This window comes from Columba livia, chromosome 1, assembly GCF_036013475.1.
Source record: "Columba livia isolate bColLiv1 breed racing homer chromosome 1, bColLiv1.pat.W.v2, whole genome shotgun sequence".
Classification (NCBI taxonomy): domain Eukaryota; kingdom Metazoa; phylum Chordata; class Aves; order Columbiformes; family Columbidae; genus Columba; species Columba livia.
Genome location: NC_088602.1, coordinates 68,091,935 through 68,119,396, shown reverse-complemented (window position 1 = coordinate 68,119,396; position 27,462 = coordinate 68,091,935). Strand labels below are relative to the sequence as shown.

The 27,462-nt window shown below is 39.0% G+C and overlaps 1 protein-coding gene and 1 long non-coding RNA gene across 4 annotated transcripts; one reads left to right on the top strand and one right to left on the bottom strand.

Moving 5' to 3' along the window:
* Nucleotides 1-743: 743 nt before the first annotated feature.
* On the bottom strand, nucleotides 744-8,211 carry LOC135579353 (uncharacterized). Its single transcript, XR_010472227.1, has 3 exons — nucleotides 8,077-8,211; nucleotides 1,918-2,022; nucleotides 744-916 (listed from the first exon to the last, which is right to left on the bottom strand). It is a non-coding gene; the product is annotated as an uncharacterized LOC135579353 (long non-coding RNA).
* On the top strand, nucleotides 8,121-27,079 carry LOC102085858 (interleukin-1 receptor type 1). 3 transcript variants are annotated; one of them, XM_065060881.1, is made up of 12 exons: nucleotides 8,121-8,268; nucleotides 9,929-10,115; nucleotides 12,866-12,935; nucleotides 16,553-16,796; nucleotides 17,153-17,339; nucleotides 18,186-18,348; nucleotides 20,312-20,377; nucleotides 20,930-21,050; nucleotides 23,141-23,289; nucleotides 23,585-23,728; nucleotides 25,149-25,310; nucleotides 25,819-27,079. In XM_065060881.1, exons 2-12 carry the CDS (start codon nucleotides 10,068-10,070, stop codon nucleotides 26,208-26,210), a joined length of 1,746 nt encoding a protein of 581 aa, XP_064916953.1. In that variant the 5' UTR covers nucleotides 8,121-8,268; nucleotides 9,929-10,067; the 3' UTR covers nucleotides 26,211-27,079. The 3 variants fall into 3 exon arrangements, with proteins under 3 accessions (XP_064916953.1, XP_064916964.1, XP_064916944.1); XM_065060872.1 differs by having other exon boundaries at nucleotides 8,202-8,398; XM_065060892.1 differs by lacking the exon at nucleotides 25,149-25,310 and having other exon boundaries at nucleotides 8,200-8,398.
* The last annotated feature ends 383 nt before the right edge of the window (nucleotides 27,080-27,462 follow it).

Below are 27,462 nucleotides of genomic sequence, written 5' to 3'. Positions count from 1 at the left end.
GAGCACATTCTGCCCAGGCTTCCAACAGAGCCCCAGCACATATCCTGGTGATGAACTATCAGTGCTTAGAAAGGCTGAAATATTGTGAGAAGTTCCAGTGTAAACACTTGATTAACATTGAGTTAAAGTTGCCAGCCCCCATTTCCCACTGACCCCAAAGCAATAAGCAGCAAAGACCCATTCTGTCAGCTACCAGTGCTTAATTTTTCAGTCTCCCTTTTCAGACTCAACAGTTGCTTTATTCACCCAGGAGCCCTGGATGTTCCTTCTCTGAGCAATCTCTGTTCTGCCTAAACTACCAGCATAAATATAAATATATTCACAGTTCCAGTGTTGTGAATTTTTTCCAACAAGCTACTGTTATGGCTACGAACTATGAACAATTATTAACATAAACCAGCTGTTTGCACAAGTCTTTTTTAATGTTACAGAAAGCACTCATGTTTCCAGTAAAATTATTTACCTGCATCGGAAAAAGGTAACAAGGAGTTACAGAAGCTGTTTCAGTACCACACGGGTCCTAAAAACAGATGATTGTTGGGGCAGTAAAGGATGATGGTAAAGGTATGTGTTTCTGGTTTAAAAAGGAAATGATGGAAAGGCAGGAGCTGGGCTGAGATGATGAACTGATGAGCAGATGAGGTATTAACCAGCCAAAAGACTATTTTTTTAGTTTGTTTGTTTGTTTGTTTGGGCTTTTTAAAATTATCTGAATAATTAGGATATTTGTATGTTACACAGAATAGGTATTACACAAGAAAGCTTTATTTTTGTCAAAAATAATATAGTTCAGGTATTTCTAGTAACATAACAATACTTTCTCCTCTTCTTCCCTAGTCCATAATATTTTTGTTAGGTTTCTTGGGATTTTTTTTTGTTCAATGTAAACACAGGAGTCCAAACCAGTAGAAAAATACTAAAAAAGAAAAAAAAAAAGTTTATATCAGGTGCAATGGACAAGAATTCAGGTGCAGACCTGCTTTTTTGCAGTTTGTCAGTGAAATGGAATGCTGCTTTATCAGCTGCTCATGATAATTCTAGGATATCACTAATCCATTTGTTTTGTAGATATTTTTAGGCCAGTGCTTTTGTTGGATAGCATTGTGTATTTGCGGTTAGTTCTTTTGGTTTATTCATAGAAACACTCCTCTCACACTTTTGGAAAGAAAATGAGCTGCTTTTCTTTTTTTCCCCCTCAAAAAACCCATATGATATTGAAATTAAACTTGGTAAGTTATTAACTTATCACTTCCACCAGCAGATCATAATAAGTTAAATTTATATATTACAGTGATGCACTTGATGCATTTATTGTGATTGTTCAGACTTCTTAATATTAGAAAACATTTTCCACAGTCTCCCCAAATTCTTAGATTCTCATTTTCCTTCACAGATAAAAAAGGTTTCTTTGATTTTGTATCTTGAGATACACATAGAAAGATAGGGGGTTTGTGTAAGCCTGTTGTACAGCAGAGATAATTTGTAAGTTCTGCCTCAGTGGAATATTAGCAAACTTGCAGTGAGGAGCATAAAGGGGAAGTCACAGAATATTAGAATAATCTGGGTTGGAAAAGACCTTTAAGATCACTGAGTCCAACCATTAATCTAACACTGCCAAGTCCACCTCCAGATCACATGCCAGAGAAGAGACATGTCTCATGGGGAACATGCAAATTAACTTAAACCTTCCTGAAAGGTAAACTTTTCATTCTCTCTTGAATACTAGTAGTCCTCATCCCATGGGAAGCCTCTTCATATCTGTTAATGGGGACAAAGTCCAACTTTTCAGCGAAAGGTGGGCCAGTGCCCTGAACTATGTTGTCATGGTCCTAAGCAGAAGACGTGTGCATGGAGGAGCTAGCAATCCATGTGAGAACCAATGCACATAGGCACAGGCCTGAGCTATGCTGCACATACCATGTGGCTGCAGGACAATCTGAGCTGCCTCACCCCAACAGAGAAGCCTGGAGGCAGCTCCCACTTGGCACCTGGCAATGACTCCACCGGCATGTTTCATCTTACCTTGAAGAGAAACACACAACAATGTTGTCTGTTTCCACACAACATTCTTTGCTTGACAGCAGAAATGATGAGTAGAGTTGTCTGCTTCTAAGGGCACCTCGTGAAACCTCTAAGGTCCTGCACTTGACTCAGGGCAACCTCTAGTACCAATACACGGTGGGGGGTGAAGGGATGGAGAGCAGCCCCGTTGAGAAAGACTTGGTGGTACTGCAGGATGAAAAGCTGGACGTGAGTTCGCAATGTGTGCTTGCAGTCCAGAAGGCTAATCGTACCTTGGGCTGCATCAAAAGGAGTGTGGCCAGCAGGTCAAGGGAGGTGATTTTGCCCCTCTGCTCTGCTCTGGTGAGACCCTACTTGGAGTCCTGTGTCCAGCTCTGGAGCCCTCAGTGCAGGAAAGACATGGACCTGTTGGAGAGGGGCCAGAGGAGGCCACAGAAATGATAATAGGTCTGTAGCACCTCTCCTATGAGGAAAGGCTGAGAGAGTTGGGGTTGTTCAGCCTGGAGAAGAGAAGGTTCTGGGGAGATCTTGTTGTGGCATTTCAGTACTTAAAAGGGACAGAAAGATGGGGACAGACTTTTTAGAAAGGCTTGTTATGACAGGACAAGGGGTAATAGTTTTAAACTAGAAGAGGGGAGATTCAGGCCAGACATGAGGAAGAAATTTTTTACAATGAGGGTAGTGAAACCCTGGCCCAGGTTGCCCAGAGAGGTGGGAGATGCCCCAACCCTGGAGACATTCCAGGCCAGGATGGAAGGGGCTCTGAGCAACCTGATCTAGTTGCAGATGTCCCTGCTCATTATAGAGGGGTTGGACTAGATGACCTTTTAATGTCCCTTCCAACCCAAACTATTATTTGATTCTGTGCTGTCAAATCTCTCCACAGATGGGATTTGCATGGTATGCCATGGCTTCAGCACCTGAAATAACATACACTATCTGTACTATCTCCTTTTACCTTCTTACGTTATCTCCAATAACCTGAATTTTAATGAATATCCCATGGAGTCTGAGCACCTTTCTCACTGGGATCTATAATGAATGTTTGCAGTGGTGCATTACAGGTGCCTTAGGTACTTCTCTAACTTTACTGGAAGTAGTTCACCTGATTCAAGACAGCACTTAATATATTTTTTTTTAACAGATATACTGGTAAGTTATGGGAATCTTGATACCAAATTCTTCTCCTTAGTCTGTGATTTGGGATGGCACACTGTTAATTCTGTGAAAAAAAAAAAGAAAAAATTAAAGAATAGTGGTGTAATTTCTGAGTGCACAAGGAGCACAAGTAAACTTTGTAGTGTGCCAGGCTTCTGGGTCACATACTTCTTTTCCAGTTGTTGTGCCATTGGTAAATTATATAAAAACTTAATTTTGTTTGTGCTGACAGCACTGATGAAAACATCAATATGAAGACAATGGCTGATCCCCTGGTGAGTTCCCTCCATGACTGTAATTACTGCCACACCTTGGCTCTTCCCTTTTCAAGCATCTGCTGTCATCTTTCACTAGTTGGCTTCCCAGTCAGCCTTGTAATTCTGGTTTTGCAATGTAACTCAGCTTTCTTTGCTCTACCATGATAATCAGCTTCCAAGCTAAAGGCGATAAGGGTGTTGAAACAAACCAACAGAATAATGTGGTGTAACTGAATGCTACAACACTACTTTTTTTGCATTTTCCATTTCCAGTTTTCCACTCCTATTTTAACCTTTCTGAATCAAAAGTTTTGCATACCCTGCAGTTGACTGTTTTTGAATACTTCTTCCTCAAAATAATTTTTTCCTGTTCTCCAATTGTATAATATATACGTTTAAAAAAATAAGGTAGAATGTTTTTCCTGCAGAAAAGTTTGTCTGTTCCTCCATCTATTTCAGATGGAAAGAAGAAGATATCACATCTGACAGCAGCTCTTGACATGCTTCAAGATTACTGAGCCTGCAACTTCATACACCAGTTACTCTGGAATTTAGGATAGAAACTGCTTGGACTCCCTTAGTGAAATATGCAGAAAACTTAAGAATTTTGCTTTCTTCTTAGTTATTATAGTTTCTTGGATCATATCTTTACTTCTATTAGTCTTGCTGCCTTCCCCTCCCACAGTTGCCATTCACTTTCTCAAAAGAAATGAGATGATTAATGTGGTTTTGTGGCCACATGTAATTCTTCTGCTTATTCTGATTGCACTGAATTCCTCCTTCATTGCTCACTTTTATAGCTAAAGAATATTTCATTAAATATTTAGATTTACCTTGTGAATCTAAACTCTATCCCACTTTTGCCAGTGCTCATGGCTACGACCTTAAAACCAGATCTTTGTTTACTGGTCAGTCCCATGTCCCATTTCTCTTACGTTTTTTGCCAAAGCAGATTCCCCCAACTGAGTTTTAAGCGTTCCTGCAGATAATGTAGGAGAAAGTTAATTTCTTGGAAGCATGAAAACCAATAAATAATTTTCCTTGGGGGAAAAAAGGATAAATTTTGCCATAAAAACTGTGCCTGGCTTTTCTACTAGAAACCTGCTAGAAGTAAAAATTATCTCCTGTGCTCTGCTGGTGAATAATTTATAACTGCAAGATGTTTGATTACCACACTTACAAGTAAAATTCTTGTAAGATGGATGTCTGCAAGATGTAAATGCTAAGCTAGTTGCTCAATGTTAAAACCAAAATGGGATTACTCAGTAAAATGGAATTATACATTCTCAGCACTGCAAGCACATTTAGCCTTGACATTCCCAGTATTCCCATTTGGGATGACTGGTATCAAAACAGGCTGTTGTATGCAGCTTTAACAGTGCCTAAATAATTACATGCAATTACATTTCTTGATATTGTTTCTTGTAGCTTTAAGATTTTTGTACCTATGATATTCTTAATGTCTTCTTTAAAGTTATCTTGTGCAACAAAGCTTCAAGTAGAAATGGCAGAAAAAATAAATATAAAGGGCTTTAAAATTCTGTTACGTTTTTATTTGCCCTTTTCATCTTCAGAGAAAAAAAAGATATGTGATGAATATATATTGCAGCCAAAACCAAAAAATAAGATTGTGGCTACAAACCACATAGTTCTGCCCCAAATATATGTCCGGATGTCTTAGAGAGACGGTGTGACTAGTGTCTCTTTTCACGTAGAAGAGATGATTTACCAGGAGTAGGTAACACAGAAGATTACCAAATTCTATAATTTCCTTTACAAAAGTAGCAAGTATGCTTGCCTGTCATTGTCACTTGCCTTAAAAAAAAAAAATCAGAGCAAGTGTTGCCCTGATTTTTGCAGAGTAAATCAGTTGATGTGCCAGACCTGTTGTCCACACAACGCATGTTTCAAGAGACTTTATTTCAGACTAACTGCTGTCAAGCACTGTTGATAGCATGGCCAAGCAGCTGGAGCTTGTCATCAAGTTTTACATCCTCTAAAAGGAATTTGTTCCATGGGTTCCAACACTGTTTGGTGGTACACAGTGTTTGGGGTGGGCTTGAGAGGGAGATCAGCTTCAAAAACACTCTCCCGATCAAACAAAAACGCTAATGCAACTGCATGCATATGCCTGAAGGAGGTTTACATATGTGAAAAGGGAAAGTTGTCAGTATTATAAATCAGGGAACACAATTGATTTTGAAAGCTGGAACAAAACTACAGCAGGATGCAGAAAATCTAGAGGTTTGTGGTAATGAAAGGCAATAGTCTAAATTCACCACAGGCAACTTCAATCCCATCCCTACCTAAGTGCATGCTCTCACTCTGATTTCCTTCCATGAATAACTCAAAAGGATTTAATTATTTACTGCAGGTAACATTCTCCCTTCATTGGTTACGTAATGTTTATCAAATAAATTAAGCAGATGCATGCCACCGTCTCATGAAAAACCACTGCACAGATATGATCAGGGCGTTGTTTGGATAACTCTCTGCTTAGCATCACCCTCTTTGCTGGAGCTGGTGGTTCCTGGTCTGCTTTAGGGTGTCCCTGGTGACCACCTCAAAAGTTCATGCAGACCGGTGTCAGTGTCCACTTTCCTTGGACAATGCACTTCTCTGCTCTTCCCTGCAATTTTTGTTTTGTGACTTTCATGTTCTGTATATTTTTCTGTCTCATGAAATCCAGCCTTTCAGCTTTACTATAACGTGGTTTTTCTAAATTCTGATTCATATCAGCCACTGAATAGTTGAATGATTTAATAGTTCTCATTTTACCTATTCAGTTTGGTACTGTTTTAACAACACCTTTTATACCAAACACATTTTTACTGGAAACATTTTTTCACGATTAGTAGTATTATAATGAAGACAGGAAAAAAAAAAAACCAAACAACAAACAATCAAAACCAAACAACAAACAACTACACACAGTAGAACCTCTGGCATGTATGTCTCAGAAAGAATTTTTCAAAAGCAAATGTTTGGTTTTTTTTTAAATCAGTGCTTCTAGAAAAATGTAGTCGATCAGATTATGGAACACCTCACTCGTGTTTATGGTAACTAGATCTATTGCAACATAGATGTTTGTTTGTGGTGCAAAATAATACAGAAACTAGAAATCTTGCATAAAAATTATTTGACCTAACACAGTGAGTTCATAAGAAAGGTTTCCAAAATGAAATATGGATATAATTGCTGACTGAAGAGAAGCTAACTGACTGCACAAATCCTGCTGTCTTTGCTGAGATGAATAAATCCATTCTCTGTGTTCCTCCCAACAGGCTAATGCCTGGAGCTCCTACAAGGTGCCTCCAGCCAGCATTATGTACCTTGAATTGGTGGAGGACAATATATGCAGGCATAGCAGAGAGTAATCTCTCATCTTTGCTTATCCGTGGCTACCACATGTTGGGCAGGATGGTTGAACATGTTTTCGTTCGGTAAATACAATAGTACCAGAAAGTGGAATGAAAGAAGTACCAGAAGTAGAATGAAAAACCAGGGTGAAAGGAGCAGGACATGTCTGCATCATTCTCCACAGTTTTTGCAAATACTTGCAATTTGCTTAGCAAATGTGTTTATGATGTATTGTTAACAATAATGAGAATATCTGCCTTGATAATTCTAAAAGGTCCATGACTTCTGCCTACTTTGGGAGAAAGCTATAAAACAGCTTTCCTCTGTCTTACTGTCTATTTTAGTAGTTAGTCAACAAGTGACAATGCAGCCTCAAATGCTCATATCCGATTCTGTGTTTGCCACACCACATTTGAAGAATGTCTGCTTTGAAGAACTCTGACTCCAGTCATGGTGTGCAAGTGAAACAGGGAACTAAGAAACACCAGCACAGAGAGAACGTAATGTTCCCAGAACAGCCACAAGCTACGTAAGCTCTGCAAAGTGTCAGGGCTCCTTAGGAGCTGTTAAGCTTTCTGGCAATAACTTAGCAGCTAAAGTTCAAGTTTCAGGGAAAATATCTCAGGGACATGGTTTCAGACTAAATAAGGGCAGATTCAGGCTAGAAATGAGTAAGACATTTTTTACGATGAAAGTAGTAAAACACTGGCCCAGGTGCCCGGAGAGGTGGTAGTGCCCCATCCTCGGGAACATTCAAGGTCAGGCTGGACCGGGCTCTGAGCAACCTGATCTAGTTGAAGATGTCCCTGCTCATTGCAGGGGAGTCAGACTAGATGATATTTTAAGGTCCCTCCCAATGCCAGCTGTTCTGTGATTCAGTGTGGCTGTCTGGGGAATTTAGACCAAGCTGTCAAAGAAGCCTGTTGAAGAAGCCAGTAAAACTGTTGATGTCCCTGAGATGCTCCTGCCAACAGGCTCTGTAGCATTGAGGGAACCTTTCTTTTCCAGTGTAACGCTATCTCTTCAGCTAGAGAAGTCTGCAGCTGCCTGTACTGCAAAGCAAAGCAAAGCAAAGCAAAAAACAAACCAAACCAAACCAAAGCAAAAAAGAAGAAAGTCACCCCAAATCTTGCAATCTTTTGAGGATTTCCTGCCGCTCCCCCAAAGCCTGCCCTGGGGCGGAGGCCGAGTCCCGGCCGCGGCAGCACAGGGCAGGGGACACGGCAGGTCAGACGGTGGTTGAAGCGAGGTGGCCGCCTGACCCGGTGCCAGCGCCTACCTTTTTCAACAGAAAGTGCCTCTTGCCGAAAAACCGTATTTTTTCTCAGCCTGGGTTTAATCAGCACCGCCTGCCAGCGCCGGGACACCTGCCTGCCTGCGCTGGGGCGGGGTGGGGAGGCGGCCCGGACCTGACGCGGGGCTACCTCACCGCCGCAGGGACACTCAGGTCCTCAAGCAGCAGCCGGAGAAGGTGAGGTCTCGCCGGCAGGGACAGCAGCGGCGACGCGCTTCACGGGCTGCCAGGGCTTTTAGGAGACGGCGGTGGGGGCCCCCCCACCTCGCTCCACCCTCACCTGGCCGGGCCAGCAACCCCGCAGCAGGTAGGCAGCCGCGGGGATTCCCCTGGGCTCTGGACCGGCCTGATGGAACCCGCTTGCTCTCAGCGCCGGCTGTCTGCCAGTGACGCGGGTGGCGGGGGTTCCGCGGCGGGGGCAGCCGGCGAGGGTGGGGGCGATCGCCGTGGCAATGCCGGCCGGGCGGGGGGCGAGGGGGCGGCATTGGGTTGAGGGCGGTGGGGAATTGTCGATGGTAGCGGGGAGTGCTTTCCTCCGTCGGTCGCTTGGCGTGAGCCAGTTTGGGATAACCTGGGGGAAAAATCCGTAGAGATGTGCCCATAGTCGTACTCTCATCTGATGTCCCATTTTTGGGGCTGGGAGGTGGCTCAGCCTGAGGTGGTGTCTCTTTGGGGAGCTAAGGGCTGGGAACGAGTGAAATCTGTTTTCAAAGCTCAGCATTTTCCTCTGCAAGCCGTGTGTGTGACATGTCTGGGTTTCCAAGAGGAAATGTGAGAGCACCTTTTCTTTGAAGTTATTAATAAATCTCAGCCCCCGGGTCTGGTGGGTCTCCAGAGAGTGCACAGACACCGGTGCACCTCGCCCTGCCATGGGCACCTCAGCAGTGACCGGAAGCATGCTTCCTACACTGCTGGAGAGCTACAGTCCCTTTCCAATCAATGCTTCCAGGAATACGTAAGAATTTAAATAAAGAGTATGAAAAAAAAATTCTGCTGTACCTGCTGAGGGATGTCAGTGATTCACAGAAAAATGACTGTTGAGATAGTCTCAGTACTGTAACCACACACTGACATGGGAGCTAAACCAGCTCTTCAGCACTGGTTGGATATGCCTCAACACTGAAGGAATATGTGTTTTTGTGATAATATTTCTTCCTAGATCATACAGAATCACAGAACACAGAATCACAGAATGTTAGGCATTGGAAGGGACCTCAAAAGATCATCTAGTCCAATCCCCCTGCCAGAGCAGGAACACCTAGATGAGGTTACACAGCAATATGTCCAGGCGGGTTTGGAAGGTCTCCAGAGAAGGAGATCAAAAGTGGGACACTTGATTAAGTTCTTTTGAAGAGGCATGGCATAGCTTGCAGTTAATAGAAGTGTTTAAGCTAATATGAATATATATTTTTTATGATTTAAAATGGTTGTGGGCTGATGTAAAAGAAATGGTACAATAATCACTCTGACTTTCTGTCAGTTCTCTCAATTCTGAGAACAGGACTGTTGCATGTTTTTATTTGTCCATGTTTTGGATAAGACATTGAAAGAAAATGTGCCACAAGTGTGCAAAAATTAGTGAAAGCCATGATTCTTCAAAGTTCTGATGAGATTATTTTTTAAACTATTTTTTTTTAATAGATCAACTTTTAAAGGACTAGAGAGCAGAGAAAAAGGTGCCTGTATAAATTCAATGACAGATTTTAATGAGAATTATGCTTTACTGTGTGCTATCATGGATGCTGTAATTGTAATTCAGGCGCGTGTATCACTGAAGATATCTTTCGGACACCTGTTTTTTTTTTAATCTGAAATTGACAGAAATATTTCCTTTCAGGGTGGAACTTTATGGACATGGACTCAGATACATGGAATTTTTTCCACTCTGGAAAATTTGGACAAAGATAACTCCAGCTGAATTCTGTCCTGAGTAGTGAAGTTCCACAGGTCGATTGGAGTCTCAAGATGTGGACAAAATGGCTGCGAAAAGGGAGAAATGTAGCTGTTTGTCATGGTGGAATGTGGTAGGAAAAACATTTGCGCTTGACTCTGCAGACATATGTTTGCTATTTTTGTCATGAATTATGTGAATATCTGCACAGAGCAGAGCCTAATTTTGCTGTTGAGTATAACTTCCACAAAAATCTAACTTTTGTCATCATGATTACTCAGAGACAAGAAGGAGTTTCCTCAGAGCAGTTAATACATATAATTTTACACAGAGCTATAGGTATTTGCAGGTCTTCCATGTTGGCAAAAGGACAAGTTTTAAATTTAAAAAAATAGAAAGAACTTTTAATTTATAGAGAAGCAGGATTCTGGAAGATTTTATTTCAGAACATGGTGAAATGCTTCTGCTGCACGTACTGAATCTATTGATAATGGCAAAAACTGTCTGAGAGAACATATATGAGACAGAACAGTACAGTAAGGTTATGCTGTAATGGAAGAGAGCTTATGAAAAAACAGTGATTCAGAGTCATAAAAAGTCATAAAAAACCCCCTGTCTTAAGTGGAGTCTATCCAGTCCCATTTTCTCTTAAAATTATTTCCATTATAATATTTTCATATTCTTTAAAATTGAAAACTAGAGATTTTAAGAGTTACTGTCCATCACAGTTAATGAAGGAAGTTGGAGGTTTTGTACAAACACACATAAACCTCCTTCAGTGATTTTAAAGTTTTGTGTATTTCTTTTTATGCTCAGCATTCTTGCAGGGCTCGTTCCTTCTTGCAGCTAGGCAAGAAAAGACCTGTCTGGTAATTTGAGCGGAAATTTGCAATGAGGGAGGAGGGAAGAGAAGGGGAAGAAGGAAGAAAGCAGGCACTGCAAGAGGCAGTGTGGATGACTCAATATAGGGCACGCTTCTGAGTCGGTTTGGTGATGTAAAGCAGAGCAGCAGGAAGTGTCATCTTTGACTATTGTAGAAATTGGTGATCAGCTAAAGATTCGTCACAACAGGACGGGGTTCTCCCGCTCATCATTCAGTTTGAATAATTGCAGTTGTCCTTTCAGAGTGCTCTGAAAGCTCTGGTAGGCTGAATAGAAAAAAAGCAGTAAGGAAGGCCAAGTTAAGGAACAACTTGCCAGAGACATGCAACTAATAGATCCTTCTCCAAACATGTTAGGGATAAGAAGCCTACCAAAGAGTCCTGAGAGCCAATTGATCATTCAGTTATAACAAAACCCCTATGGGATGGGCTATAGAAAGATATGAACATAGCAAGGGGAAAAAACTTTTTTTTTTTTTTTTTTGTATTTGTGTTCATCTTGGAAGAGTATAGATTTCAGTGCTAGTGCATTTTCCTATGATAATCTTCCATGGAATGATCTGTCTCAGATTGAAAAGTCAGTAAACGGCAGTTACAGAAATAAGTGATCCATAACAAAGCACCATGACTGACTGATATTCACTCTCGTGTTCTCTTGTAAATGTCTCATTTAAAGCAGCTTTGGGACCAAAAGATCAGAAAGTGATAAACTTATTTTTATCCTCCTCAAGTGATCAAAAGAGAGCCAGGAAATTAGAGCCTTGTGAACCTGGTGTGTGCAGCAGGCAGCTGAATAGAAACTGCTTGAAATAATAGGACCAGTGGAAATGAAGATAAATTATGTAGGGGAGGAGTCAACAGTGACTTTTGTAAAGGGAAGTCATGGCTCTCAAACAGTACAAGTGTGTTGGAATTGTACACATGTATGTGAACACATTGCATATAGGAGACATGGTTGATACAATCTGACAATTTCCAAAAGGCAGTCAGCAGAGGCTGTCAATGAAGCCAGACCACCATAATATATTTATTCTCACGTGTATAAAAAAGTAGGTAAAAGATAAATGCTCAGTTTTTTGGGTGGAGGAAGATCCCTACTGGAGTCTCAAACAACTCTCTTCTGCTCAGCATATATTTTTAATAATCTGGAGACAGGGAAGCTGTTGCAGTGGCAGAATTTGCAAACAATACAAAACTTCAGGCTAGAACACGGAGGTGTTAATTGCGAAGAGTAGGAGAAGAATGTCATGATAGTGAATGAGTCAGTAATAGCAGTAGAAGAAATTTGTTTTACAGAAATATAAAGAAAATTTTAGATGAAAACATATGGGCAAAATCCTAACATCATGTGCTCAGCAGCTGGCTGAGTTTACCCAATTTTTAACACTCAATGGATAGATCTTGGGATTTTACTACATATGCCCACGGAAATACCAGGTCAATGCTCAATAGTACTCAAAGAACAAACAGATTGTTAGAAATTATTGTGAAAAACAAAACAAACAGAAAAAATAATTGTTTCAGTTTATAAATCTGTAATGCACCTATATTTTGAAGACTGTATCCAAGCTCTCTTCTCTCCTCCCCATCTCAGGCAGGCTGTAACGTAACTGAAGATGGTACAGAAAAGGGTGGCAAACATGCTCAGAAATATGAAATTGGATTAGAGAGACTAAGACTACAGCTTGGGAAAGCAAGAACTGGGGAGGAGAGTGCTAGACATGTAAAAAATCCTGAGTGGTTGACAAGCTGAATAGGAAACATTATTTATTTGTTTTTTTTGTTTGTTTTTTTTTTTTTTTTCTGGTGTAATAATTAGGAGCTGTCAGGTAAAACAAACAGGCAACAGGCTCAAAATAAGTCAAAGACAATTCCTATATTTCCTGTGTCCCATATTAACTGTGTAAATCCTGTACTAACTCTGTAATGCAAAAGCTGACTTTAAATTGTGGAAGTTTATATTAGAAACCACTAATTGAAGGTTTTCTTTCAATTTCTGCAGGGAAACCTGACAGCAAAAACATTATTTACATGCAATATCACCACAGCATTTCTGTCTCTAATTATTGCAGGTAAGTTTATCAGTGGCTATGGAAGGTCTTGTTCTGAAACTTATTTTTTCACACAAGTAATACTAATTTTGTGTGAAAATTACTGTAAAAGTCAAATGTATGCATATGCCAATGAGTTCTTTTCAGCAGTTCTAAAAGCAGGAAACTATAAAACTTATGTGATAATTTGTGTACTATGTTATCACAGAATCATTTGTTGGAAGGTAACTTTTGAGATCATCTAGTCCAACCTCCCTGACCCACAAGGGTCAGCTACAGAAGTTTGTCCAGTACCGTGTCCAGCTGGATTTTGAGTATCTCCACAAATGGAGACCCCACGACCTCTCTGGGCAACTTAGAATCATATAATAGTTTGGGTTGGAAAGGACCTTAAAAGGTCATCTAGTCCAAGACCCTGCAATGAGCAGGGACATCTGCAACTAGATCAGGTTGCTCAGACACCCATCCAGCCTGGCCTGGAATGTCTCCAGGGATGGGGCATCTACCACCTCTCTGGGCAACTTGGGCCAGTGTTTCAACACCCTCAGTGTAAAAAAATGTCTTCCTTCTATCTAGTCTGAATGTCCCCTTTTTCAGCTTAAAACCATTACCTCTTGTCCTGTTGCAACAGGTCCTCCTAAGCTTGTTCCAGTATTTGATCACCCTCACAGTAAAAGAATGTTTTCTTGTGTTCAGATGGATTTTTTTTGTGTGTGTGTGTTTCAATTTGTGCTCATTTCCTCTTGTCCTGTCAGTGGGCAACACTGGCAAAAGTCTGACTCTTTGTTCTTCATTCCCTCCCATCAGGTGTTTACACACATTTATATGTCCACCCGCACACTCCTTGAGTCTTCTCTAGTCTAAACAGTCCCTGCTTTTTTGCCCTCTCCTCATGTGAAAGATGCTCCACTCCCTTAATCATCTCTGTGGCCCCGTGCTGGACTTTCTCCAGTAAATCCATGTCACTCTTGTACTGGGGAGCACAGAACTGGTTGCAGCACTCTACATGTGGCCTCACCAGTGCTGAGTAGATGGGAAGGATCGCATTCCTTTACCTACTAACAAGTCCTAATGCAGTCCAGGGCACCATCAGCTTTCTTTGTCACGAGGGCACATTGGTAGCTTATGGTCAGTTCATTGTTAAGAAGGACCCCAATGTCCTTTTCTGCAGAGCTGCTTTCCAGCCAAAATGTTCTCCAGCATGTGCTGGTGCCCAGGGTCATTCCCTACCAGATGCAGAACTTCGCATTTCATTCTGTTGGACTACATGAGGCTTCTGTCAGCAGACTTCTCCAGACCATTAAGGTCCGTCTGGATGGCAGTACAACCCTCTGGTGTATAAAATGATGAAATTAATTGTAGTTTTAATTTTACAGAATGTGTCCTTAGGATTTTTTCATGTTGGAAAATATAGCCATTTGATAATAATAGCACATCTAGATTTTTGTAAAATTGCTGGGCTACTCATTGCAACTGCTTGCTTCTGTCCTTCAGCTGCCAACCAACAATCCAATTTATGTTTAAAACATTTCAAATGATTCAAGTGAGTTGCTGTCATAATCTTGTCATTCCACCTGGAATCTTGCAGCAGTGCCAGACTGTTAAAAGAAAAACTTCAGGAATTTCTGTTGTTGAATTTCTAGCAAGCTATTTTGTTGGAAGAGTTCTGGTTTTGGTTGGTGTTTGTTTTTTTGTTTTTTTTTTTTTTTCCCATGAATGGACAAGCTGCAAGGTTCACTAATCCATTGAATAATACGTTTTTTGGCTAACTAAGTAGTCACATGGAAAGGTGATTATTTGGCTGCCATCCCTCCAATAATAGAGAGTCCTGTTTTTGGCTTTATTATGTGTGTTACCTTATAAATCCTTCCTGCTCCATGGAAATAATGGAGGGGGTTGGGGGCTGGGAGCTTCAGAGAAACTGAGGCAATAAGTGTGTAAAATAATTTTTAAAAAGTTGCTATTTCAGAGTATTAGCATGTAGTGGCAGAAAAAAGTTATCAGTTCCTGAGGCTGTAACATTTCATAACCATCAGAGTTCAATAAATCTCTCTGAGTAGCTCAGTGTTTTGAGAAGTAATTTGGAGAAGATTTACAATGAAGTGGTGAGAACTGTGTATGATATGAAATTACCTCTGATAGTTAAAAGTAATGTTGACTACAAAGAGGATATCTGGATACTGAATGGTTCAGTGCTAGAATGTCATTAAGTAAAATCAAATGGGTACGTAGGGGCACGGAAGGGTCATAACACATATAGCAGAAACAAACACACTGTATGTGTGTGGTGTGAACATTAAGTAATAACCACTTTGGAAAAATGCTACTTTGACATCTCTGGATAAACTTTGGAAACATCAACTCTGTCGTCAGTGGTGGTCAGAAAAACAGAATTTTTGGGAACGGAGTAGAGCAGAAAACAGAAAGCTTCGTTGTGCTACTCTGTAACGTTATAGTAAATGTGAATCAGTTGAACTCTGTGGTTCTGGTCATTCCATCTCAGAAAGACTACATAAAAAAGGTAGAGAGATGAGTGATAGTGTTGTCAGTTACAGGATGGCTTTAATATGAGAATTAAATTAATGAGGACTCCGAGGTAAGAAAAAGAGATGACTGAGGCAAGATGTGATGGAGGTCTATAAAAGAATGAATATCATAGAGTAGGCAGATGAGGAAATGTTTATTCTGGCATTTCTCATTGCAAGAAGTACGTGATACCCAAAGAAATTATAAAATCCAATGAATAGTTCTTCATGCAGAACATGAGAGAAAAGAAAGGGGCTGAAAGCAAAACATTATTGTACTTGCTCTGTCTCACCCTCTCATACATTTTCCGCTGGTTGATATCAGAGACAAGGTTTTGGGCTACACAGACACTTGCATAGCTCTGTGTGGCTGTTCTTATATTCTAGTGAAACAAGGAATTTTAGCTAAATAGAATACTGACTCTGGATAGCAGGGTCACATTCCTGAGCTTGTGCCACTTTTGCCATACTGACAAAAAAAAAGTATCTCATGGTGTTGCCTTTTCCTATGTGAATCTCGTTGGATCTAGGGGCAAGAAAATGAGCTCACTGGTAAGTGCTTGTAATAATTCCTCTCTAAATGCTCATAAAATCAAAGAGTGAGTTGAAATTTCCATAGCAAACTCAATGTCTGTGCAACAGCAACTTTAACTTGTGTCCTCTTAGGACATTTGAATACTGAAAGCATCCTCTGTCTTGAAGACTTACTTTGACTACAGATAAGTGAAGCTGACAAATAAAGACATTAAAAGTGAAATTTGTGTGTGTGGGTGTGTGTGTTTCTGTGTATGCATGTGAAGCAGACTGGAGAAATACAAGTACTCTAGTAATTTGCATCTGAACTAAAAGGTACATATGCAAACTGCTCCAAATGAAGAGATTCTGTTGAGTGTGAAGTCTGCATTCAAAAAACAGCATTTCATTTCAGTGGCACAATGATAGCTTTGTATAACTGAGTAGTACTTTCAGTTGTGAAGATAAGAGATTATAATTGTATTTTTAGTAGATGACTTAAGAATGGAGGTGGAAACTCTAATGAACTTTTCAAATGTAAACAAGAAATCACTTTTACAGTGTTTGAGGTTTTCTTTAATATTTCTCTCTTTCCTTTAGCGAAATGTGATGCATATGATGTCATGTTGAGGGAGAGTCTTGTGCTTGATGGGCAGCCTCTTGCTATTAAGTGTTCACTGGAAAAGAGCTTGAAAAGTGGAGACTACAACTTAACATGGTATAAAGTTGGTAACCAGACAGCTGTGCCTAGAGACAAACTTTCTAGAATTCATCAGCAGAAGAATTTTATTTGGTTTCTCCCTGCAGTGTTAGAAGACTCTGGAGATTATGAATGTGTCATAAGGTAAAAGTGAAAAAACTGCTACAGAAATAAGTTGCAAAGGGAATAACTTTTAGAAAACAAGTAGAATTTGGGGGGAAAAGAGAAATACTAATGAAGATGGAAGAGTGCATTCACAAAAACTAACTTTAGGTTGGGGAAAGTGAGTAGTGTTTTTACTTATGTACTTATTTATTAATTATTTTATTTTATTTTATTTTATTTTACTTTTTTTTTTTTTTTTCTCCCAGCAAAGGTAAATCTGTTAGAGAAACTGTAAACTTCTCATCCTCTCTTTCTTCTCCAAAATGAATATCATATATTTTTGAGTTGGAAACTATGCCAAAGAGGCTTATTTAATTATTTTACATTAATTGCAGGAATTCGACAAGCCACAGAAAAATGCGTACAAAAGTAACAGTTTTTGAGAGGACTGATGGTTTATGCTTAAGTGAAAAATTTGCTGTAGAGGAGGTGGTATTCACAGTATCATCTGCAAAAGTTGTGTGTCCACACCTGGATTATTTCAAGAATGAGAACAATATTCAGCCTGTTCGTTGGTATAAGGTGAGAATGCTGTGTTTTGTTCCGTCTTCTAACTGTCCATTATTTAAAATAAGAACCACTGATACTTGTGAATTGGAAGAGGAAAACTAAAGATTTATTGTAAATAGGAGAAAAAAGCTTTAAAATCAATTGGGAGAGGATTAATGATTTTTATCTTTTAAAGGTGTACGCTTTTTTTTTTTTTTTTTTTTTTTTTTTTTTCCAATTTAAGGGGTAAAAATTCAGCTTAAAAATTCAGCTTAGATGTAGGAGCCATTGACCCACATATCCACCAGGTGCCATCTTCTTACTTGCTACCGAAGCACAGTCTGGAATTTCATTTGTGTGGAAACAGATTTAGTATGTTGTTTGTGAGAGATGGCATATCCATTATGTGCTCAATATTGTTCCACTAAATAAATGCCATTTCATGTTGCTCATGTTTATTTAAAGGCTCTTTCTGTTAGAATAATGTAGTGCCTTTTGTAGCATCCCTACCTCATGGTTGTTCAGTCCATGTGGTACCAAGAGTATTTAAATACTTCAAAAAAATTAAGTCTAATTTTTAAGCAGTTCTCATTGATGAATATTTTACAAATCTTGACACTTGCATTTCACATCCTTATTTCTCTAAAACTGAAGGTTGTTTTCTATAGGAAATGATCTGGAGTGTCTTTGAATTAAAAACTCAGAGTCAAAATGAAGTATGTTTTGCTTGTTATTCCACTCCCCTCACTCTTCCTCAGCCTCTGCAAGGCACCCATCCTTATGCTGCGGTACACTGAAAGTTCCAATTGCATTAAACAGAGACAAACCCTGCAAAGAGGTAGCAGAATGAATTAACAAGACTTCTCTACACACATTTAGGACTGCCAGCTGCTGGAAGGGAAAAGGTTTGCCTTCTCAAACAGTGATCTTATCATTTGCAATGTGAGTCTACATGATCAAGGAAACTATACATGTGAAACAACGTATATCTCCAATGGAAAACATTATAACATTTCAAGAGACGTCAGACTGACTGTAGAAGGTAGGTAGATAATTTCACTGCGTTTCTGTTCATAATGAGGACTTCAAATTATTGTCCAAGTTTCTAAAGACTAAAGCTAAACGACCCAATTGTGTATAGGCATGCTTAGGGCTATTAGTTTTCACCTAAATATGAGGAAAAGAAATGCTGACTGAGAGCTTACATATTTTTGTCTGTTGCCACTGTGTGGAAGATGTATTCCCCAGTTCAAAGTTGTGGCTTGTCAAAGCTTTACTGCTCAGATCAGCTGCTAGCACCCCTAAACAGGTGCCCTGTAAGGCTCAGTAGGCACAATACTTTCTGCTGTAACTGCACCCTTTAATCTGCCCATCTTCCATCTCTCTCTTTTATGTTATCCTCTTGCTGCAAGAACAACAAAGTAAACCAGCCCAAATTGCAGCAGTATCTTGACTCTATATGTCCTGTTTCCTTCAAACTCTTGTCTCTCTGTTTTTGGTTTTAAGCTCCCCAGCCCAAGAACTGCTGATTTCTGATATCATATGTCTAGCTCAGTAGACCCTGATTTATGTTGGGGGACCACTAGCACGACAAAAAGTATAGAAGAAGGCCTAACTGTAAAACACTAACTCCTTGCTGGCACAACATTATGAGATTGAAAAGGCTGTGCTATATGAAGGTATGAAATACCAGTACTGTTAATACATTCCAGATGATGAAAGACATTTTCAGGTTTACTAAAGAATTTACTACTATTTAATGGTCCGGTTTTGTGCTAGTCTGTTTTGTCTGTGTGTGTCTATATGCATAGATATTTATATATGTGTGTATGTGTATATATATATGATATTAATATGTACCATATTAATATCATATGTTTGTGATGTGGATAAACAAAATATGAGGAACATAATGTCAGATCAGCTGAAATAATAATTCTGGTCTTCAAATCTGTCCATAGAACCTTTTTCTTAGTATAATTTCAGCTCCCACTATTCAGTAGAAGCAAAATAATATCACTCCTTTCCATAAATGAACAAAGGCAGCTCAGTTGTTTTTAAAGTCTCCAACTGAAGAAGTTTACATTAAAATGTGTGACTTGGGGTCCAAACAGTGCTGCAGGCCCAGTTTTTGGAAAGGAAAGGGAAGGATATATCTGGGGGATCCTGTGTGCTTCGCTACGAGGCTTGATGCTTTGTGATTTCTTTTTGTTAATTTGAGCCCTTGGAGCACCTTCCTTGAATTTGAATATCTGATAGGAAATGTTCTAAAATTTCCTACAGCTGCCTGAGACAGCTGGAAATGGTATGTGTGTTTAGTGAGGGACCCTCCAAGTTGGGATTCATTTAGCCACACTGAGATATTTCTAATGTAGTTGTCCAGGTCTCCACCTGTTGATTACTCTCCCTCTGTAGCCTGTAGAGAGAAATAAGCTTTTCAGAGTGTCATATAATCTAGTCCTAATGTAAACATCTAAAAGGGGCCAGTGGTGTTATATTTCCTTATACATGGAGCTGTGGGAGGAATTGTAAGGCATTTAACTAGAGTATAGAAACGAAATTTCTCATTTATGATAGTAAACATCTAAAATAGATGAATTGCACTCCTAGGTATTTGGGTCCAGTTTGTATCTGAGGGGTGCTGGCTGACAGGCTATCCAGACTGTAGGGGCCTAATCCAGTAGATATTTACCCATTTCTTCTCAGTGCCTGTGAGTGCAATATTATGTGATTTTTATGCCATGGAACAGCCAGACCACTGTGAGTGTGTGGAGGTTTGTGGCACTACATTTGGGAAGAAGCAGAGCAAAGAATAGCATAGCTTCTTCAGAAGTGATAACTACCTGAGATATGGTACTTTCAGTATCGAGTGATGCCTGTTATAAAATTGCTGACCACCTTGTCCATAGGACAGGGGCTTTTTAGGTCATATGTGGGTTATGGAACATAGAACATACTGCAAGTGCCCCAGGTTTTCTGAAAAGCACTTTCTTTCTTTTGATTAGTGAGTCCACCAAAAAAGCCTCCAGAAATATCTTATCCAAGAAACAACTCTATTGAAGTGGAACTTGGTAAGTAGTTTTCTCGATAAGAAAATATTATTTTGTATCCTGGTGAAAATTTATACTCAAGGTATACCATATTCTGTGTTTTCTTGCTATTATTTTTTGACAAAAACTAGTTCAGTGACCAGCTTAGTTTCTGCATATTGATCTTCTGAAAGAGGAGTGTTTGGGGTTGAGAGGGAAAGAGACAAGGCATGTTGCTTACAAAGCCTGGGGCTATTTCTCAGATGCAAACAAAATTGTAGGGAACCCAAGTGTCACCTCTGTTTCTTTTCACCACTCTGGGAGAGATTCTAAGAACAGAACTGTCTTTGAATCTGCAGGGAAAATGGTGCCTCAGAGATAGGCACCTTTTTCCTGGATTTAGCCTCTTAGATTTTACCAGTCTCTTTTGAAACGTGGAGATGACTGAGTATATAGGCCCTCTGTTAGAGCAACACTTCTGAAAGGGTGTGGGACCATCCTTAGCTGGTCTGTGTGGGACTCTGTGAACAGAATTGTATGGACTTTAATTAGATTATGAAAATTAACCTTTCACTTTGTAACACAATTTTATAGGCTCACAGGTTACAGTGGATTGCAATACAACAGGTGCTGATGGGTATGAGGTGTATTGGACAGGCAACGGTGTATATATTGATGTATTTTATGTGAGCAGAATTTTTGCAAGTCCCTATGAGTAAGTATATTTTCAGGTTAGAAAATACCATGTCGGCAACGAAAGTGGAACTTTCTCCCTTTGACATTAAAATATTTAGCAACATTTTTCACTTGCTTAAATAGCTTTCTTTTCAAAGGCTCTAATGCTTGCCTCCACCAATTCACTTTCTGCTTTGAAGTAGAAACTTGAAACCTAGTAGGCACATGGACTTCACATGTGATCATGCTCTTTTTGGTCATTGTAAAATCTCTCTTAATTTCCAAGCTTGGGAAAAGGTGTTTTGTAGACTTATAGTCTCATAACTGTCATACAGTTTCTATTGAGCATACTCTGGCCTGGTAGAATCCTCTTTCAGTTGGATCAAGCATGTCCAGGCACATGATCTTCAGACTGTCTCTTTCTTCTGCATTCCCCTTTCTCTCCACATCTGCTTCTCTGAGAGATTGCAAGAGATCAAATATGTGCTTCATGGGTGAAATTGAGACTTCCGGATTTAAGAACCTTGAGCTAAAGAAGAGAGAGATCACAGAAGAACAAAGATCAGCTGAAGAGCTAATGGAAAATTCTGTTGAGGACATTTGTATTGAGGCTTAGTGGGGTGAGATGAGAAAAGGGAGACTGATTTCCAGTCAAGACTTGAGGTTTGGGAGGAAAATGGGCTTGAACTGAGTAAAACATGAGGACGACTTGGAAATAAGGTGAGAGTGAAAAGCAGGTTAAATGGAATTAGGACAGAAGAAATTAGACCTGACTTGAAAAAACAACTAAATGGGAGCAGAAGACAATCTGAAAGCTTTTTAGGTATGACAGGTTGGCAACTAAAAATAGCAGGTTTTTTGTCAGCCTTCATCTCATGGTGGTGCTATGAAGAAAAAAAAGTCAACAATTTTGTACTACCTATGGGGGAGAAAATGATGAAGAAATGAGAATGATATCTTCAAAGTAAGAATATTGTTGTGAGAAATAAGTCCTCATCATAAAACAAAGGGGTAAATAAAATGATTAATTCTTTAAGCTCTCAGCAAGAGAATACTCTATACAAAAGTCATAAAGAATGTCATGTCATAAACTATTGGGCCATAATGCAGAAGCATGTGTTCACTGAATTAATATCATAAAAGCAATGTGATTTTTTGTGTTTCCTAGCACTTAAATGGTCATCTTAGCAACCATTAGTCATTTGCATTAGTGATGTTGATTCATTTATTCCTTGTTACAGTGTTCAAATTACTGTAACCTTTTGCTTAGAAAGTGATTCATCTGGTCCAAAAAATGCCCTTTATGAGATATTTCAAGCTTTTATTTTGCATTTTAAATGGTAACTAGAGTATGTTTCAGGAAAGAATACTGCTTGGCTAAGTAGACTAGATAGTTAATTTTGGATTTGAGATCTATTGTTAACAAGGTAGTGGTGTCCCTCATTTTGCTGCTGGTTAAAAAGTTGTTTAGTTCACATATCAGTCACACATCACGGTACACATGACTAACTCAATGTGCATCATAATCAGCATTTTTGTGCCCTTGTACAAGGTATGGGGGTTAATCTGTGTCTTTTAATGATGCAGCCTGATGCTTTAACTGTTGCAAGTCTGTTCTGATCCATGGGGTGAAGCAGCAGTTTAGACTCCACGCCCTGCAGCTGGATTCACACTGTGAGTTGGTGTTATCTGCTGTGGGTCACCAACTTTGATGTCCCCCTGTCCCAGAGCTGCTCACTGCAAAATGACGCTCTTGTATCAGGGCCTCTTTCTGTGTCATATCACATTGTGGAATTTCTCTCCACCTGCTCTTAGAGGGGCTGGGAAACTTGTAACAAGGATTTGCTTAGGTTTCTAAGGTGTATTTCTGTACTTCAACCTATTTTCCTTTTGGGAAACACAGCTTCTGCTAAGACAACATTTTGATGTTTTCCGACATCTATGCTAAATGTCAGGAAGAGGCCAGACTGTTGTTTGGGTTTCCTTCATATACTGTTGCTGCTCATCTATTCTGAAGTGTTGTTGACATTTGTCGAAGGAAACAACCATTGTTGTGCTGCAGCTGTCAGTGATGAAGCCACTCCAGAAAGGGCTGTGGTTTTATGGCTCTATTTGTCACCTTTTGGATAGGGAGAAAACTTCTCATGATGGACGTCCTGTGCATTCTGTGAAGCTAATAATTTCGGAAGTGAATAGTGAAGATTATGAACAGCCATTTGTCTGTCAAGCTTCAAATGCCTTTGGGCAGGCTGCGTCCTATATTATATTAAAACACAGAGGTAAGAAATACTGTTCTTTTTGAGGGCAGTGTTTGTCTTGGATTCCCCAGAAGGGGTTGTGATACCAAATGGCCATATAATGTTGATAGAAGACAGATGGATTACAGTTTGCAGTATGTATGCATGTACCTGTCCACAGGGAAGGAGTCACTGTAGTAGTGTATTTATCATTATTTTTAAAAAGGGCAGATAGAAGTGAAAAATGTAATGCTCAAATTTGTATTATATTTGTGTGAAAGATGAAATTTGGAGAAATTCAACATTTAAAAAACATTCTTCTTATGTTTTCATGCAGTTCCTGATATACGAAGGTGGCTGGCTGGAGGGCTTGTCTCTTTGTTGATTTTAGCATTTATTACTTTAATAATCTACAAGATTTTCAAGATTGACTTGGTGCTTTGGTACCGTAATTCTGTCTGTGCCTTTGCAAGTAAGGAAGGTATGTGAGTGTGACCAGGTATGTTAGTGCAACTAGCATATTGATTTTTTTTTCATTTGGTATTGCTTCTAAGGAATAATTTGATTATTTAGTAGAATGTATGTGTAATTTCCTTGAGGAATTTTCAGATACACACAAAGACATTTTGAGGGGGATTTTTTTTCAGTCATATGGGCAAAATATGTAATCATACTTGAGGTAATAGATGCTGCACAATATTGAAGGCAGTCATGGTGAGATAGGTCAAAAAGAACTCCAGCTATTCCCAAATTAACATTTTGCTTTTTGCTTTTCTGTAGTTTGTTTACATGTAGATTTATGGTCACTCTGATGATGATCAACAGGTGTCATCAGAGCTATATCCTGTAAACCAGCTGTTTAAAGACGTGCATTAATTATTTATATTGAAAACCAGACTCCCTTTTTCTCAGAGATTAGCTTTGTTCATTTCCTTTTCTTTTTTTTTTTTTTCAACTTCTCTCTTTCTCTCTTTTACCCAACACTTTCCTTCTAAGTCCTGTCAATTATGATGTTTACATGCCATGCCAAAAGGAAAAAATGCTATTAGTTCTTTATTCTGTGATTCTTCTTACGTGTTTTAATTGCTATGGTGTACACAAATGGTGTGAAAAATAGACATTAGTGCAACATTCTAGATATTTTGTGTGGCAGCACTCAGAATTAGACTGTCTGAAGTTCCCCATACCTTGAAAGTAAACAGATTATGTGTGTTGGATTGTTAACGTTTACTCATGGCTGTTCTAAATGTTTTTTTAAAAAAGTCATTTCAGTTTCTGGTTTTCCAGAACACTTTAATATGAGTTCTAATGAAAAAAAAAAATTATCTAAGAAACTATGTTTTCTAGCTTGTTGAACTAAACCTAACTTGTCGAGTTAAATCTGATTTTGGTTTGGTTTCTTCAAGCCTGTTTATTATACAATTTAAACTCTCAAAACCTTAGCTGCCTTGTGGCCTTCTATAATATCTATCTTTCCCGCACAACATTTTTACAAGAAAGAATTGTTATTTTCCACCCTTTCTTGTGATTAGTCAGAAGTGAAGATAACTGCTGTTGAATTTGTTTCAGGAGAGGTGGTAAAGAAAGTCCTGCAAGAGGACACTTTCTTCATGTCCTACCACCTCTGAGGTTGGGGGCTCCTTCCTGCAGGTGCCAGGTCCTGCATCCAGCTGGTTTGCTGGCCCATCCATCCCTGTGATGGGAAGTCAGGTTCCGTGGTTGATCATCTTTCTTTTGATTTGTAGACCATTTTAGGGAGCTTTGACATTTTTCTGTCAGGCAGGTGAATCAGGCCCTCATTACTATTTTTAACAATCCAAAATGAAAGCTTGCAATAAAGGGATGTTGCTTTTTTTTTTTTTTAAATATTTTATTTATAGAAACATTTTTGTTTGCTTTAGATGGGAAAGTCTACGATGCATATGTCCTGTACCCAAAAAGCAATGGAGGCAGAAGTTTCTATCATCTGGAAACCTTTGTTAGTACAATACTCCCTGATGTTTTAGAGCAACAATGTGGATATAATCTCTTTATATTAGGAAGGGATGATTTACTGGGAGAAGGTATGCTTTAGTTAATAGAGTTAATATGTTGTCTTTTGACACATTGTTCTTGGGTTAGAATATTATATATGCGATTAAAAACCACACAATTTTGGAAAACTAAGCTGTGTTTGTCTACTTTTAATGGAACATTTGTCCATTTTTCAAATGGACAATTTTTTAATGTTTAATTTTTTTTTTTTTTTTTTTTTGCTTACCAAAAATTCTGTTCTGATGTTATGAGAGTCTGCACTTTCTTTCTAGTAATGAACAAATGAGGATTCAGCAGAATTAATAATACTATTGAGTTGTTGAACAATATTTGCTACTGGCGACTAAAGAAAACAATTTTTATCAGTAATTTTTTGCAATGGATCATGAATCATGAATGGCAATGTGGAAATCTTAAACCTAACGGTTCTCTGAGCCACCCACTGCTCCATATATATGCAATTTTAGAATCAAGAAATATTTTACAACAGTTGTCAAGTTTCTATGCAAACTTTGATTGTTTCTTCATTACTTCCAGCTGTGATCAGTGTTGCCGATGAAACCCTTAAACAAAGCAGAAGGCTGATGATTATTTTGGGATCAGAAACATCTAGTAGCTGCCTGTCAGAAGACACTTCTGAACAACACCTAGCTATGTATAATGCTCTCATCCGTGATGGGATTCAAGTGATTCTTATAGAACTGGATGAAATACAGGACTACACAAGCATGCCGGAATCAATCAGATACATTAAGCAAAAACATGGAGCTATTCAATGGGAAGGGGACTTCTCAGAGAAATCTCGTTCAGCAAATACAAGATTCTGGAAAAATGTGCGCTACCAAATGCCATCCAGGAAGAAGGTATCTTATTCTGAAATGTATTTGTTGCCCCTAAGTCTGAACAATTCTACAGCAAAGAGAAGTTGAGACGTACTTATTAAAATAATACTAAGAAGGTAATTCTGAAATGTTATTTTTTGTACACGAAGTCTTTTCATTACAAAGTAGATGTTTTCTTCAAGGAATAAAAGCTACTCATCCCTTCCCCAAATTACACCCTAAAAGAAAAACTCTGTGCAACTTTATTTCTGTTCTGGGTTTTGGATAGTAACACTATTTCTTGTGTTAGTCTCGCACGGATATCAGAAGTAAACGTTGCTGATGGTGGTAGACTATTAAATAGTCATAGTCCACACAAATGTAATAACCGCTGAAGAAGCAGCTGTGGAATCCATTTTTAAAAATTGAAACTGCAGTTGCTTTGAAATGAAAAAATATGAATGACACTAGGATTTGCTGAACTGCAGATAAGTACGTTGTTTTGCATGCAGTTGTGCTGCTGTTTTTTTTTTTCTTCTGTGAATATGCTGTTATGATTGTTGGCCACATTTTCATAGTTTTCAGAGGTTTGCTACAATATTCAAGAATAGCATTTTCCCACAAAATGAGACTCCTAAAGACTCTTAAGAAAAGACAGATAGATGATTGTGAGTCAGCATTTATCTACCTGATACTTTCCTTTAAACAACCACATTTAGTATGATTATATAGGCAGTTTAGTATTCTTGTGTGAAAATTAGCATGAGAGAAAGGTTTCAGTTATTGTGGTTAATTGGTGGCTAACTGCTTGAATGTAGCATGACATGAAGTGGCTTATCCTTTTATCATGGGACTTTATTTTGAAGCTGAATTTTTCCTGTGTTTTCTCCCCTTGGAAACTTTTTTTTTTTTTTTGCAAGTCACATAGGAAAACACACTAACTTTTGTGGTACAATAAATTAAATCCCTTAGAGACAGATGTGCTGATTGTTCTTTATTAAAACAAAATCAACAAGTTAGTTGGCTAGAAGTCTGCTTCTGGAAACTTGGTAGCATCAGAAGGGAAAGGCAAATGCAATGTAATCTGTGAAAAAGTATTTATTCACCACAATATAGTAGATATATTTCAGTTTATTGTCTATGCTGACAGATAAAACAGTCTGAATGGTGTGTGATGTAAGATACATCGAAAGCATTGACTGCATCATTTTTTACTTGTCAACCATACTTATACGAAATTTCTGCTATTGGCTTGTTCCTGTCAGTTTATTTGGTACTCCAGATTGCCCCTTCCTTTTTGCCTCGTGATTAACTTGTCTTGGATTTTCTGATTCCACTGTGTCTTCCCATCCATATTGTG

Excerpts from the sequence above, each read along its gene's own strand:
- LOC102085858 (XM_065060881.1), top strand. The coding sequence starts at position 10,068 with ATGGCTGCGAAAAGGGAGAAATGTAGCTGTTTGTCATGGTGGAATGTG. Across the intron at positions 23,729-25,148 it reads TGCCTTTGCAAGTAAGGAAG|ATGGGAAAGTCTACGATGCA; the intron begins GTATGTGAGTGT and ends TGTTTGCTTTAG. Across the intron at positions 25,311-25,818 it reads GGATGATTTACTGGGAGAAG|CTGTGATCAGTGTTGCCGAT; the intron begins GTATGCTTTAGT and ends CATTACTTCCAG.